Raw genomic sequence first — 15,164 nt, 5'->3', positions numbered from 1 at the left:
TCCTCAAAGCCAGATAGGTGCTTGGTGAGGGTGTACATAGGTGTGTTTCATTCCAGTGCAGAGCCACCAGAAGGACCTGGGAAGTGCTGTGCATTCCTGGGATGCCACTAAATAGTTGCACGATTCTTTCTAATCTTGAGATTTGGTATGTCCTACCGAGGTTGCTTCCTGAAGGCTTTTAGTTCTTAAAATATATCCTTTTGCCATAATTACTCTGTCACTGCAGACAGTCTAGGGAACATTCCTGTGCTGAGCCTAATTGTGAGTGGGTGTGCAACTAGTCTGGGCCAACGCTGAGCTGAGGCTGCTTAGGAACCTGCCTCAATTTTAACAGTCTACTAACATCATGTGACTGAGCACTGGGTAAGGGCTGCACTCATGTCAAACAGGGGTAAAAAACAAGTTATTTTTTGTTTTATACATATATATGTCTTTTCCCTTTAAGGTGGCCTAGGAATGGGAAGTAAGTCTGCTGCCACCAGTCCTACAGGATCCCTCCACAGCACTCCCACTCATCAGCCTAAACCCCAAACACTGGATCCGTTTGCTGACCTGGGGACTCTTGGAGCAAGTTTAGCAGGTTTGCATCTCTTATTAAGTAAATAAAAGAATAAATTACTGGCATTCTTTTAGAGAAATAGGCTGAACAGCTTGGTATGTGAGGGTCCTCTCAACCTACCTGCACACCAGTGCTGCTGTCAAGCTTTGCCTTCTGCCTGATTCTCTGGAAGCTCTCACAGATCTATGGTTTTCTTGATCCTCTGTCAAAAAATCTGCTGGCAATGTGCTGGGACCTCAGCTGGGACCTCCATGAATTGCAAAGCATAACTTCTGATAAGTCTAAACACACTGGCTAAGGATGCTCTGTGTTCAACTCTGACTGGAGAACTGCCACTAACAGGCATAGGAGGAGAATTTGGCTTTTCAAAGCTACTGGGGTTCTAGAGGAATTGTTTCTTTCTAGACTTGACTCATTTTTGTGCTTTGTGAGGAAACCTGTGGAACCTCATTAATCTGCCTCTAATTTGCATTATTTTTTAAAGGTGGAGTATTTGCACCTGGCTACAAAGGGCTGTTTGCTTGGTTGCTCAGACAAGCCTTTCCCCCTTGTTTTATCACATAAAACACTCAGCAAACCCTCAACTCCAGAGTTAAAAAGGCAGTTCTGAGAAATTATTGAAGTTTTCTTTAAGCCCCAGCATGTTGGCTTCTCTGACTCTGGTAAATAGATTTTTCTTCCCTTTGTCACTGCCCTCAGCTCTTTGGAGCCGTTGTGGTTTTGTCTGATGTTTGTTTTCCCCTTTGCGTCAGTACCAGCATGGTTCTGGAATTAGGTTTCCCAGTTCCCTCTGCTGGATCTCAAGCTGCTCTGCAGGAGCAAAATAAAAAGTCTGCCAAGACCCATGTTGGAGCCATCGAGGTGCTTTTAAAGCATGGATTCTGTAGGAAAGTTGTGGGGTTTAAAAACAAATGGTTTGGCATCCCCAGGACATTTAACCACATTTTGTTGTTCATGCCTAAGTCTAAAGCACTTAATGCAGTTTCCATGACACATTTCAGAGCTCAGAGTCGAGCGTGGATGTCAGTCTCAAATAATAAAACATTAACACTGGGTACCTCCCACCCCAAACAGAGCCACAGAAGCATCCCCTAAGTAATAAGGGGCTGAAACACACAACTCTGTGGGATGGTATTACATCAGCATAGCATGAGGAGATAGAATTTCAACACGTCAGCTGGATGTTGGCACTGGCACAGGTTGCCCAGGGAAGCTGTGGCTGCCCCATTCCTGGAAGCATTCAAGGCTTGGTTGAATGGGGCTCTGAGCAACGTGGTCTAGTGGAAGGTGTTCATGCCCATGGCAGGGGGCTTTGGAAACATGATCTTTAAGGTCCCTTCCAATCCAAACCATTCTGTGATTCTGTGTTGCCACCATGCACACAGAGCTTGACTCCTCATTAGCTACACACAGCTTTCCCTGTGTTTCTGCAGCCACCCACTCCTCCAATTCCTGTACAATCCTCAAAGGCAGGTGCTGTCCTTTAACCAACTCACTGAGCAATGACAGGGAATTTGAAGGGTTTTGCTTGATGTTGCAAAACCAAGTTTGTGGCAGAGCTGAAACCAGACACCTGGGGTATTTTGCTTAGATTCCCTTTTGGGAAGGCAAGTCAGTACCCTATTGGTAACACCCACCATCCCTCCTTTCCCTGTTCCCTGCAGGTGGCCCTTCCTTTGCCAGCAAGCCGACCACGCCGACAGGCATGGGCGGGGGGTTCCCGCCGTCACCGCAGAAGCCGTCGCCGCAGCCCATGGGCGGGAGTGGTTGGCAGCAGGGAGCTGGGTACACCTGGCAGCAGGCTCAGCCCAAAGCTCAGCCCAGCGTGCCCCACGCTTCCCCTCAGAACAAACCCAACTACAACGTGAGCTTCTCAGCCATGCCCGGAGCACAGGGCGAACGGGGGAAAGGACCCGCTAATGTTGGTAAGGGCCACGGAGTTCCATCCCACAGGTTAGCTCCTCATCTTGATATAATGCTCAAACACCTTTGCAGGTTACTTAAGCAAGTAAGTCATGTTGATCACTTGATGATATATCCTGTCCTAGACTCTAAAGTGTGCTGTTATTTAGGAAATCCTGTATTCCAAATGGCCTTCAATAATAATCCTGGAAATGTTCAAGGCCAGGTTGGATGGGGTGTGGAGCAAACCGACCCATGGGAAGATATCCCTGCCCATGGCAGGGTTTGGACTAGATGAGCTTTAAGGTCCCTTCCAACACAAACCATTCTCTGATTCTGTGATTCAATAATAACAATTCAAAAGTAAAATTAGCCTTAAGATCTTCTATGAGAATCCACATGCTCATTAGCACTGGGAGATTTTGAATGTGATTGAGGGAGGTAGCCTGGGTAGAAAATCTGGGTTAAATACACCCATATTGTGATACCAACTTCAAATCTGTTTTTTAAGATTCAAAGCCAAAAGTGTCTGCAGATTTCGAAGATCTATTATCTGGTCAAGGCTTTAATGCTCACAAGGACAAGAAGGGCCCCAAAACAATAGCTGAGATGAGAAAAGAAGAAATGGCGAAGGAGATGGACCCTGAAAAACTAAAAGTAAGCAAAATTCTTGGTGATAGTTTTACAGTCAATGTGTCATTCATCCTGAATAGATTTAAAACGTCAAGGTCACATTTCTGTCCTCAACCAGACCATATCAACAGTGCCTTACTCAGTGTTACTGTCTGGGCTGCTGGTCTTCCACATCACTCCAGCCCTGATTAGCAGGTACAGCTAATTGAACTAATCCTCTGCCTCATTAATCTTGCCTGGTTTGGAATTCTCTCATCTCTCTTCAATAAATTGCCAAACTGCAGATCTATTGAGAAGGGAAGGAAATTCGGTCTGTCCTGCTCTATGTTTGAAATATGAAACCACAACTTCTGACTATTCCATCTAATGACTGAAGTGTTACCAAGTCAGTATTTTTAGCAGGGACATAAAAATTAATGATCAGTTAGAGACAGACAAATGTCTTCCAAAGGTTTTGTAAAGCATGGAAAGAAATGTAAGCTTCTCCTTGGAGTCATTGCTATTCAAATGAAGAAACTTTGTCCTAGTGGAATATCTAACGTAAGGCATAAATTGAGACACATTCCCTTCTCCAGGTTCTGGAATGGATTGAAGGGAAGGAGAGGAATATAAGAGCCCTGCTGTCCACAATGCACACAGTATTGTGGGCAGGGGAGACCAGGTGGAAACCTGTGAGTATGGCAGACCTTGTGACACCAGAGCAGGTGAAGAAGGTGTATCGACGGGCAGTGCTTGTCGTTCATCCTGACAAGGTAAGGCTCTCCTACTTTCACTTGTTCAGACATTGGTGTTGTTATAAAGTGTGGGGTATATTGCTTAATTTATTGTGCAAACAGCTTAGTAAAAGGCAGCTCATTATTTTTGATGATTTCTGAAAGCTGAGGACTCTCACCCCATCCCTGGAGGTGTCCAAGGCCAGGAACAAGATGAGCTTTAAAGCCCTTTCCAACTCAAACCAGTCTGTGATTCTGTAACCAATCCCAGCCCCAAGACTGCTTGGTACCTGCTGCTCCAAGCAGCAGAGACTCAAATGTTCAGGTTTTGTCACCCTCACTTTGACTCTCAGCCATTCTGCTGGTGGACAACAGCCCACAATACCGTGCCTGCGAAAGGAGATTCAAATCGAACTCCTCAAATGGAACAATCAGGTTATCTGATCACCCAGCTTGTGGTCTTGCTGCTTACACTTGCTGATCAGAGTGCAATGACTCCACCTGGGACAACCTATGGTGAGGACTTTTAAGGAAAGTAAGACCCTGAGAGTTTCAGGACAGTGGGCGAGGCTTGGGAAGATGTAGGCTGCCCCAAGGCTTGCAAGAATACTGGTTTTATCAAGGAACTGTGTCAGGTGGCAACTCTTCACCTTCAGTGCAGGTAAAAGGCCTCCTGCAATGCCTGCGTTACATTTACTATGCCCTTGGGGCAGTGCTTTGTCACACCTGGGGGGTTGTGAGCTTTGAGGACCAGAAGAGCCAAGATATTCTTTGGGTGTAAAGAAGGTAAGCAGCCCTCCAGAGTCGCTCATTTTTGTCAAGGAGTAAGTGTAAATTTGTGGAAAGTGAACAGTAGCTGCTTGGGAATCTCCCTGCTCACATGGCAGCTGTGTGTGGTTGGATTTGGTAGCTGTGATATCCGTCTCTCTGTTTTTATTCCAGGCTACTGGACAGCCATATGAACAATATGCAAAGATGATATTTATGGAGCTAAATGATGCCTGGTCAGAATTTGAAAACCAAGGACAAAAACCCTTGTATTAGGTACTTTCTCAGTCTCCACTACAGACCCGTGCTAGTGCTTATATAGTCTCTTGTTACAAATGTCACAGAACAACCAAACTCCGGCTGGAAATTCAGAAGTTTCAGAAAACTAAGAGCCTAATACTTATCATGAAGAACAAGAGAAAGGTTTCCTAACACTTGTCTCAAGAATCCTGAGCTCAGAGGAAATCTGGCCACCTGGCTCACCCTACCAGAGCCTCGGGGTTACAGTTTCTTGTAACTTTCATACTTTTCTTTGGATTCCAGTGGGAAGAGAGAACACATACTGGGAAAAGGTGAAATTGTTCTGTCTCTGATACAGTGTAGCTGGTGAATTTCCTACTTTTTTTTTTTTTTTTGGTGATACGTGACATGGCAACACTTCAGTTGAGTTCAACAACTGATGGTGAAGCCCAAACTTCGATGTACTTTTTTTTTTCTTGGGTTTGGATCAAACTTCATCAAATTTAAGTGCTCAGATGTGGTTTAGACACACTTCTAACAGTCACCATTTGCTGCTTAATTGCTCATATAGTGTAGTCTACCTGAATAGAGCCAAAGCTGAATCCTGGGTTAGGTCAGCGTGGCAGCTGCCCACTGCTTTATGCATTAATCCTGTACTTCACCTCACAGTCCAGCAGTAAAAGAAGAAATTCCTCAGCGTCTTTTAAAGCAAGCAAAAAGTCATCGATGTTAAACAGCACCTGACTGGTTTGTTAAACAGCAATTTTGGGGGGAAGGGTGAACCCATGTTTGTAAATGTGAGGAATGAGCATGTACTGCATTTCCCATGAAATTCTCACCAGCAGCTTGAAACCATCAAACAAAAAAAATCAACAAATTAAAGCTCTGCTGCAAAGTTTTAGAAACTCCCTAGTCTATAGGTAACATTTCCCCTTCCTGAGGATTCAGAAGACTTTTCCCAGCCCACTTGTATCACCTTTATGCCTTTATCAGCTTCAGAGCACTTGGCCAAGGCTCTTGGCAGGCTGCAACCTGTTGCAACTTCACCTTTCAGATCGTGGTGACCAGGTCTGATTTTTGAGGTAAATATAGTGCAAATTGATTCTCTTAAAAGTTTATATTGGACCAAAGCAGTAACATCACAAGGAAATATCTCTGATGCTAAAGCTGAAGCAGCTTTCCTAGTTAAAAAGCAAGTTCAAATTCAAACTTCACCCCAAATTCTGGCATTCTTTTGTAGAGTTACTAAAGGTAGCAGTTTATTTACCAACATGTTGTATCTGTATTTGAGGGATATTCAGCAGATGGGCAGGAAATTGTATTTACTGCTTCAGGAACAGGTTGCCATCTGATGTGAGTCTTTAAAGTTGGTGGTTTTTCAAGACAATCCACTACTTGTTGCACTTACATTTTCAAGTGGCAAAGCTATTACTGCAAAGACAGTGTGTCAAAGTACATTGCTTTCTGTATAAAACTCATCCTTTTGTTGTATTGGTCCATTATTTACTACCATTAACAGAAAATGTGAAACCAACACATAGGTCTCCTTTTATATAAAAGACCTTAAGAAAATAGTAACAAACTGGATGTTATTTATTAATGTTTTGATCCAGTATGTGCTTGTCTTATTTAAAGAGATAACTGGAATGTGAATCATGTTCCTGTGATTTGTTGGTTTACTGTTTCTCATTCACATTTGTAGATATTGTGACCTATGCCTATATAATAAAAAGGATCTCATTACTATAACGTACTTTTTTAATGATGAAAACAACATTAGCTTTGTATGGAGTTTGTCATGGCACATAACTCTGGATACTCATCCCTTCACGAAATACAAATCCATCATTAAACTTTATCTACCAAAAAAACCTCTCTGCCACTTAAGCTTTGATTACTTCCATCCCTAATGTTTTTATGGATGCATGAAAGTATTAGGACGTATGTATATCAAAATAGTTAACTAAAAAAAAAGTTCTTGTCATATCTGGTAGTGACAGAGGTTATCAATGTTCAGGTTTACTGTTTGACTCAATTATTGTAATTTTTGTAAATACAGTATATACTCAATGAAATTGTGACTGGTCTAAAACATTTGTACATACATTAAAGAGCTCAAATTAACATATTCAGGTATGTTTTGTGCTTGTGACCAGCCCAAAAGGTTAAAGTCCTACAACAGCTCCTGTGTCAGGGGTGGTGTGCCCTGGACAGGGGCAGTATTGCTGCTGTAAGTGGTCATTAATGCCTGTGGTTATCCATAGGTTGGCATTCCAGGTGCTTTTACCAATTTAAGATGTTTTGGAAACAACTTATCATTGCTGTACTTATGCTACTGTGCTTCAGAGACCCATAGTCAGGCAAGTCAGTAACCCCAAAATTTTCACTTGAAGCATTCAGATGTTTAAGCCTGCTTTAATTAGCCTTCTTGATTCAAAACTATTTAAAATTAATAATGAAAAATGGGAAAAAAATCTGTATCAGAGAGATATGAAACAAGAAGAAATAAGAGGGAGAGAGGGGAGGTATCTGAAGAAAAGGTCCCTGGGGAGGGGTATCCAAAGGGCTGTCCAAAATCTCCCTCAAAAAGACTATTCTTGGATCAAAGGACTATTCTTGGGGCAAAAATGTTGTTCTAAGATCAAAATGGCTGTTCTCAGGCCGAAAAGATCAGTCTTAGGGCAAAGATTGGGTAGCTCCTGGGACAAAAAGGCTCTTACTGGGTCAAAAAGGCCGTTCCTGGGGCCAAAAGGCAGCTCTTGGGTAAAAAATGTGGGGTCGAAAGTGGCATTTCAAAAATCTAAGGCTTGAAAAATATTTCTTTAAAAAAAACATGCGTGCCCTTCTCAGTGTGGATTAGCAGAAGGGACGATGCAGACCCTGAGAAGGCAGTGCATGGGATAAACGGGCGCCCCGGCCCATTTTTTGGGGTGAAAACGGGATTTCCAGGAGAACCCTGCAAAACGGCAGCAACTGAAGGGGCTCTTTGAAACGGTGCTTTTGTATTTAGACCGCGGCTGTGCACACACATACATGCATTTATCACGTACATATATACATTTATTACACACCATACATAAAATAAACACGTATATTGGTGCGGGCACCCACTCCAACCCCCTCGCGGGAGCCGCTCCCTCAGCAGACCCCGCCCCTTGCCGCGAGGGCGGGAACCTCTTGTCCCGCCCCTCCGCCTTGTTAGCGCGGGCGGTCACGTGACGGGGGCGTGGCCAGAAGGCGGAAGTCACCTGAGGAGGCCGGACATGGCGGGCGTCAAAGGTACCGAGAGGTTCTTCCCTACCTCCTTCCCAAGGCTTCCCGCTCAGGGAGCGTCCAGGCATCGCCTCAGCGCGGGAGCTGGCGGCCGGGAATGCGGGAAGGGATGCCCGGTCCCCGGGGAGGCGGTTCCCGGTCCCCTGTGAGGTGGTACCCGGTCCCGCGGGAGGGATGCCCGTCCCCGCTGACGTGGTACCCGGTCCCCGGGGGGAAGATGCCCGGTTCCCGGGGGGGGGGATGCCCGGCCGCCGCCTCACCGCCCGCCCTGTGCCGTTGCAGCTCTCGTGGCCCTGTCCTTCAGCGGAGCCATCGGGCTGACGTTCCTCATGCTGGGCTGCGCCCTGGAGTACTACGGGTGAGCGGGCCGGCTGACTTCCCAAAGTTTCTCCTGCTTCAATTCTATTAATTGAGATGTTACTCTTGTTTATTTGAGCTATTTGGCTCTTCCAGCAGTCTGCTACTTCCTGGCTCTTGACACGTGGCGGTTTGTTGTGATTAAAGCCCACTTCCTTAGCCGATATTTGCACTTCCATTAAAAAAAAAAAGTACTGTAGACAGCTTTGTGCTGTCTCTGGAAACGCGGTGCCAGGTTGCTAAACAGCGATTTTTAACCTCGCACAGTCCTTTCCCTTAATTTCCTGTTTCTTTAAACCACCCTCCCACAAGGCTCCAGTTGGGATGTCCCCGCCCATGAAGGTTGGAACTAGATGTGCTTTTGAGTCTTTTCCAGCCCAAACTGTTCTAGAATTCTGTGATTCTGTGTCTGTAACACTTGAAAACGCAGAGGAGGCTCCTGAGAGCCCTGACACAGAGATGGGAGTGCCGGGGTGTGCCTTCAGCCAGCTGGGTTATCCCTCTAATTTGGGAAAGCTGCTCCTATCCTGCTCACGTTCCTCTTCCCTCTGTGGTGAGACTTGAATCAGCAGAGTGATGCAAATGTAAAACAAATTAACACTTGGTCGTGTGAGAGGGGTGGTTTCTGCTCTGTGAGTGCTTGTGCCAGGGAAAGTGAGGTGGGATTGCCACTTTTTGGGTGAAATCTTGTGGGTGATCCCCTTTTCAAACTATAAAGTGGGTTTAGAACTATTGCAATAATTTTTCTGACTGAAGCATCCATTTAACTGATTATACATTTCCTTTTTCCCCCTTCCCAGTGTGTACTGGCCTCTGTTTGTGTTGATATTTTACTTCATCTGCCCCATTCCCCACTTCATTGCCAGAAGAGTGAGTGATGACAGTGATGCTGCCAGCAGTGCCTGCAGAGAACTGGCCTATTTCTTCACCACAGGAATTGTTGTCTCAGCTTTTGGATTTCCAATAATCCTTGCACGGGTTGAAGCAGTAAGTTCTTGCTAATTTTTATTTTTAGACACCAGTTGCTGAGAATAATCTTTAAATGCACTGTTGCTGCCTGTAAATCCTGTCTTTAATTTTATTATTTGATGTCTCCAGATGAAAACAATCTGCTGAAGTTGTGTCAGTGCTGCTTTTTGACCTGAATGAAAGACTTGCATGACTGAAAATTTTTTAGCTGTTTTTCTTTCCCCTGGATTTGTTTTGATCTAATACAAGATAACATCTCCTCTTCCATCTCATGCCTCTGTATCTCATGACCCTTTGCACCAACTTCCTTATTTTTATCTGCTTTCTCCATTTAGGATGCTGAAAACTTGGTGACTGGAGTCCATTGTCAGTTAAAAGATAAAAGGCCAAACTTCCAGAACTGCCCTTCCTAGTTTTCAAAGCATTTCCCAAGCTCTTGCTTTGTCCCCTCAGAGTCTGAGGAAACTCTACTTAACTCCTTTTCTCTTTGCTTTCTGAGCTGCTCTTCAGGGGTGAGATTTTTGTCACATTTATTTGCCAGGCAAAGAATTCCTTTGTCCCATCTCTCGAACTACCCAGTGACTTTTTTGTTGTGTTGTTTTTCCCCTTCAGTCTTTGAGTTTTTCTTGAAAGTTGTACACTGAGTTTGAGTTTATTTTTAATGTCCAATTTCCCCGACACTTTTGAAATCGTGGATCTGGCAGTAGGAGCTGCCAGACAGAAGCAGAATGACCACGAGAGGGAACTCTGATTCACAGCTGTAACTTTTAGTGTTAAATGTCACTTATTTGAGTAAAATCAGTTGGACAAATTGTTAAAAGAAAGGCTATTTACTTTTAAGACCATTTTTTTTAATGCTTGTTAGTTATTTGAAAGTTATTTTATTTTATTGCATGGCAATTAAAGGAGAGCACTAATTTCATAACATTTCTCTCTGATTTAGGTATGTTTTAATGATCTCTATGGCAAGTGTTTTTTTTTATTATTATTTTAAAAATTATTTTAGTTATTTTACTTTATTTTATTTGTATTTTTATATTATTTACATTATGTATAGATTATTTATATTATTTATGTATTTATATTATTTTCATTATTATTTTATTATTTTTATTTTGTTCTACATCATAGCATTAGCCTGTTGAAGTGCTGTATTAGCAGTATGAGTGGCTGCTAATTGAATAATTAGCCACATAAATTGAATTATTTATTATTTGTCTTTTTATGTATGCTTTTAGCACCTTCCTGTAGTATTTTTAGTTTCTCTAATGCATAGAAATATCTGCCCTGGACTTTGATTTGCTTTGATTGTTCCATTTCCTTGCATTTCAGATCAAATGGGGAGCCTGTGGCCTGGTGCTGGCTGGCAATGCAGTCATTTTCCTTACTATTTTAGGCTTTTTCCTTGTGTTTGGGAGAGGAGATGACTTTAGCTGGGAGCAGTGGTAGGACTTCACTCTGGTGCTGGTAATATTTGCTATTTTACAGCCTTTCTTACCATACTCTGTGTATATGTATAGATATTATAACATGTGGTGCATAAACATGTAGCTTTATCAGTCCATAATGTGCTTTTTTATGATGCACTTCAGCCAAAGGGACAGTGGTGACAGTTGGCTTAAAGTATTCAGTCAAATCTGGAATTACTATCATGCAAATTTGTCCTCTAAGTTTACAAAACAAGGAGTTTTCCCTGTTTTTTCACTATCAGTGCATTAACTTTTGGGTTAATTGGTATTAACTGATATCACATTGATACATGTGACATTGGTCAACATTCCTGTTGGGTTTTGAACCATGTAATCAAAGTAGAACAGTATAAAGATTATCCTAATTGATATTGTTTAACTTGATCAATCTTTCTGCCTTGATTAGGGATGAGTTAATATTTAATTTCATCTGATGGATTGTAATTTTATTGTTTTTTTTCTTGATAACATTAAAAGAAACATAAGTCATGCCAACTCTCTTACTACCTAATGAAAGCAAAAGGAAATAACCCTGGTTAAAAATCCTTCTTTCCATTTATGATGTTTGTTTAAAAGATACTTTTCTCCCCACCAAGATACTCTGTGTCCCTATTCAGCTTAATATATGGGGATATATTTGGGGAATAATATATTTTAGTGCTCAGAGCTGACATTACTTCTCTTATGAAGGTTCATGAAAGGAGAAACTGCTCTCAGGACACTTAAAATTACAATCTTGTGTTCATTTGCTTTTAAAACAGACTTATTCAATTACTATTTTTTTGTCTGTAAAAAAAATGATTGCTACATAAAACACTATATTTTCAAATAGCTTTATGCTGATAAAGAGGCACATCATCACACTTAGAAAAGTAAGTTTTATTACTGTAGTTTTGTGAGAATAGATTTTGATACAACCCAGAGCAAAGGTTCAAAATGGATGGATTTTCTGTGAACACTCAGATACTGGGGACAGAAATCATTCTGTGGTCCAAGTACTGGAATATGGCTCAAGTAGGAATGGAAAATCAGGTTTCAGGAAGGTTAGTTCCATGTTTTAAATTGAAATATCAGCTGTGTGTGAGGGGAACAGTTCAGTGCTGGGGAATGCTGGGTTTTGTACTGAAGGGTGTCCAGGCTGTTGTTCTGGTAAAAGAAGAATTAACATGAAAAGACAGTTTCTCCTGGATGTTAATGGTATGTTGGAGATAGAGCAGGATATACTTGCCCAGATGTATCTTAGTGTCTTCTTCCTGGCTCTGGATGAAATCTGCTGGACCCTACTCCCATGGGAATTATTTGGCCTAATTAAAAGCCAAGTTCTTTGGAGTAAACATCATTTCCATGTCTAAGCCCTGCTTTGATTTTTGAAGAACTTACCTTTTTTTCGTACAAAATGGCATTTTTTACTCAAATTAATAAAGTGTAACAGCAACAATAATACCCAGTTTAAGTGCCTGATCCTATAAATGCCCAGTGCCATTGCTAACAATTCTATTTAACTCCTGGTGGATTAAAGTTGAACTTTGGAGTGGTTTCACTCCTTAGCATTTACCTACCATAGGCTGCAAAACTACTCAATTACTAAGTTTTGCTTTCACAGTGGGGGGGAAAACCAGCTGAGATGATTTTTTCTTTCAATTAGAGAATGATTATTTGTGGAATGTGTTGTAGATGTCTTAAATATCAGTGTGCTGGTGGCACGGGGGGACACAGGAAGGAAACAGGGACAATCTAAACTAAACAGGAGGAGCAGAAAGTGCAGCTCTGAGGAGAAATTGCTTTTTGCCAAATTATCCTGCTGTACTGTATTCCCTTGGTCTGGCTGGGGTTGGTGGGGACCTCATGAAACAGCAGGTGAATGTTGAATGCAGAAGGCCATTGCTTTTTATTTTTATTCTTTTTGAAACACTTACATGCACTAATCCTTAATGTGAACTTCATGCAGTTTTCACATGGACTTCTTACATTTAACTCTTAAAATTGTTTTTATCAGTGTTTAAATCGTGGAAATCTTCCTTGGCCTCTGTAAAAGTAAATTTGCTTGAATCAAATAGGGTAAAAAAATTATTTCATTGCTTTTTTTTTTTTAACCAGAACTTCACTCACTCACCCAACCCTGGTGCTCTGCTGGTCTGTACTGGGCATACTGTCACCATCCTCCAGTAGCAATTTACTGTGGTTTCTCTGAAATTGTTTTCCTATATGGAAGTGAATACTATGTATCCAAAGTGCCTTAATTTCCATACTGTGCCGATTTTTTTGTGAATGCATATACATGGCTATATCACTGTGTTTCATAATGAGCTGAAAATCTGTGGCTGCATTTTATAAAGCTTCCTTGTCCTCTAATCCTGTTTCCTGTAACTGGGAATGCAGTGCAGCTTTTGGAACTTTTGTAAACACTGTTTTTATCTTCTGTGATTGCCACGTTCTTGAGATCATGAAGTATTAAAACATGGACATTAAAATACATTCTACTTTTCTTTTTGAGTTGTCTAATAAAACTGACTTTTCGAGTTGTCTAATAAACATATCTGATGCTTAAGTATTTGTCTGTCTTAAATTTCAAGAGGCAAGAAGAAAGATAAAATGTATCCAGTGGTACTTTCCTGATGGTATAAATGACAAATTTCAGAAGTCATGAAGGTGGAATTACTGTAGGATGTGTTGTAGAGGCTCTATTTAAACATGCAGGTAAATTATCATCACTTATCTCTTAGTACATGGTAAATCTGTGAGTTTTTTAAAAGCCTTCCATAAAAAAGATGGGATGTAAGGTAGTACTTGACCTCTTCCACTTTCCAGTCTGGACCCTGCCAGCACTGGTATGCAGGGATGCAGAGGGCATCAAAGCTCTCTTTCATTTCCAGGTCAGTTCTCCTGCAATTAAGGTGGTGAGTGTATTAAATTGGGTGATTTTGATCCCACCAGAGCTTGTGAAGGTGGAGCCTGCTCAGTTTTTCATCAGTTTCTGAGGTCCCCACCATCAGGAGAAGGTTGAGTGTCTGTTCTCAATAGCTGGAGCTTTCTGTTCCCAGCAGTACCTCGAGCAACCAGGCTTTGGAGAAGGTGAGTGTATTGTTTTTTACATCAGTGAGCTGCTGGATTGGTCCTGGTTTGGAAAAGGAATGTTTGGGAATACTGTTCTGAACTACCCAGCTCAGTTTGACACAGGGAGTCACTTCAGGCTCTAGGCTTAGTTCCTGAGCTCCCTTATTTAACCTGCTGCTGGATTTGTGAGTATTATCTTTGTGGTGTAACTTTTATTTCCTATCCCTCCCACCCTTGTTGTAGCTGCTTGTTTTTGTACTTAACAGAGATGTTTATTGAAAACATATGTTTAGCTGAAGGGAAAAAACCTGTATAAGGGGGTGCTGGTCAGGCTGGCACTGGTTTTGAAGGCTCTTCATTCCTCTAAGAAAGCTGGTAACCTTCCTAACTAGTTGTTATGACCTCAGGTAACTTCCTAAACCCTTTAAACAGACTTCAATCCCATAAAATGAATGTAAACTCATTAATACCCAGGAGTTACCCAAACAAACTGTCCTGGTAAACCACATATCAAATTGTATTGTTAAACTGACAGTGATGTAAAGCTCTAAAATGATCTCTAACCCTGATCTCAATCCTTAACACAGCAGGACTTTTAAGATCCTACATCTTTCACTCTGCAGGGATTGTTTCTGGTCTCTGATAACGGATGAACAGACTATTTCATTAAGCTAGATGCTCACCAGGTACTAATGAGTCATTGATTTGTTTAAGTGGCCCCTGCAATACATGACCAATGTGTACTGGAGGGCTTTACAGGGAAATGTCTCCCAATAAAATAGGTAAGAAAGCTCTGGTTGGTGAATTGTGATTAAATTTTAAAGATCAGCTGGGACACTCTTAGAGAAACATTTTCTCCAGTGCCTTGTCCTTGTATTTATCTTGTTTTATTGTTTTGCTTTTGTCCTTTATGCTGAGGTTTGTTTGAGCTGTCTCTGGGTTATATTAAAAAATGGGTCACAGTTGTTTATTCCCTGTGACCAATATTTCAGCAGGAGGTTTTCTGCTTTTTTGGGGGAAATTTTACTTCCTGTAGACTAGTTCTAGATTGTAACAAGTACTCCGGATACTTATCTTTCTAATGGACTGCTTCCTCTCCCAGGAGGATGATCATTCCTTGTCTCCATATGCAGGAGACTCTTCCCACTGGCCCTAAACACCTGGAAGTGTAGATACTGCTGGGGAGAGGAGAGGAATTCTAAAAACATACCTGTTTTCTCCCACAAA

General features: G+C 41.9%; 2 protein-coding genes across 4 annotated transcripts in view; both read left to right on the top strand.

Moving 5' to 3' along the window:
• The window catches only part of DNAJC6 (DnaJ heat shock protein family (Hsp40) member C6), a 44,487-nt gene extending 37,544 nt beyond the window's left edge, over positions 1-6,943 (top strand). For all 3 annotated transcript variants that reach the window (XM_027651714.1, XM_027651716.1, XM_027651713.1), the window contains 5 exons: positions 446-580; positions 2,224-2,484; positions 2,973-3,118; positions 3,670-3,846; positions 4,750-6,943. In XM_027651714.1, coding sequence (XP_027507515.1) covers positions 446-580; positions 2,224-2,484; positions 2,973-3,118; positions 3,670-3,846; positions 4,750-4,851 — 821 coding nt within the window. In that variant the 3' untranslated portion in view covers positions 4,852-6,943. The remainder of the gene's footprint in view (positions 1-445; positions 581-2,223; positions 2,485-2,972; positions 3,119-3,669; positions 3,847-4,749) is intronic.
• A 1,084-nt stretch (positions 6,944-8,027) lies between these two features.
• LEPROT lies at positions 8,028-13,431 on the top strand. Its single transcript, XM_027651789.1, has 4 exons — positions 8,028-8,094; positions 8,371-8,446; positions 9,246-9,432; positions 10,747-13,431. The coding sequence occupies exons 1-4, from the start codon at positions 8,079-8,081 to the stop codon at positions 10,861-10,863; spliced, it is 396 nt and encodes a 131-aa protein (XP_027507590.1). The 5' UTR covers positions 8,028-8,078; the 3' UTR covers positions 10,864-13,431.
• Positions 13,432-15,164: the final 1,733 nt, after the last annotated feature.

This window comes from Corapipo altera, unplaced genomic scaffold, assembly GCF_003945725.1.
Source record: "Corapipo altera isolate COAL_440 unplaced genomic scaffold, ASM394572v1 57, whole genome shotgun sequence".
Lineage (NCBI taxonomy): Eukaryota > Metazoa > Chordata > Aves > Passeriformes > Pipridae > Corapipo > Corapipo altera.
The sequence above is the reverse complement of the archived record's forward strand: the minus strand, read 5'-3'. Positions and strand labels throughout refer to the sequence as shown.

Bases quoted from the DNA above. Each gene is read 5' to 3' on its own strand.
- LEPROT (XM_027651789.1), top strand. The intron at 8,447-9,245 runs GTGAGCGGGCCG...CCCCCTTCCCAG, and splicing joins TGCGCCCTGGAGTACTACGG to TGTGTACTGGCCTCTGTTTG. The intron at 9,433-10,746 runs GTAAGTTCTTGC...CTTGCATTTCAG, and splicing joins TCCTTGCACGGGTTGAAGCA to ATCAAATGGGGAGCCTGTGG.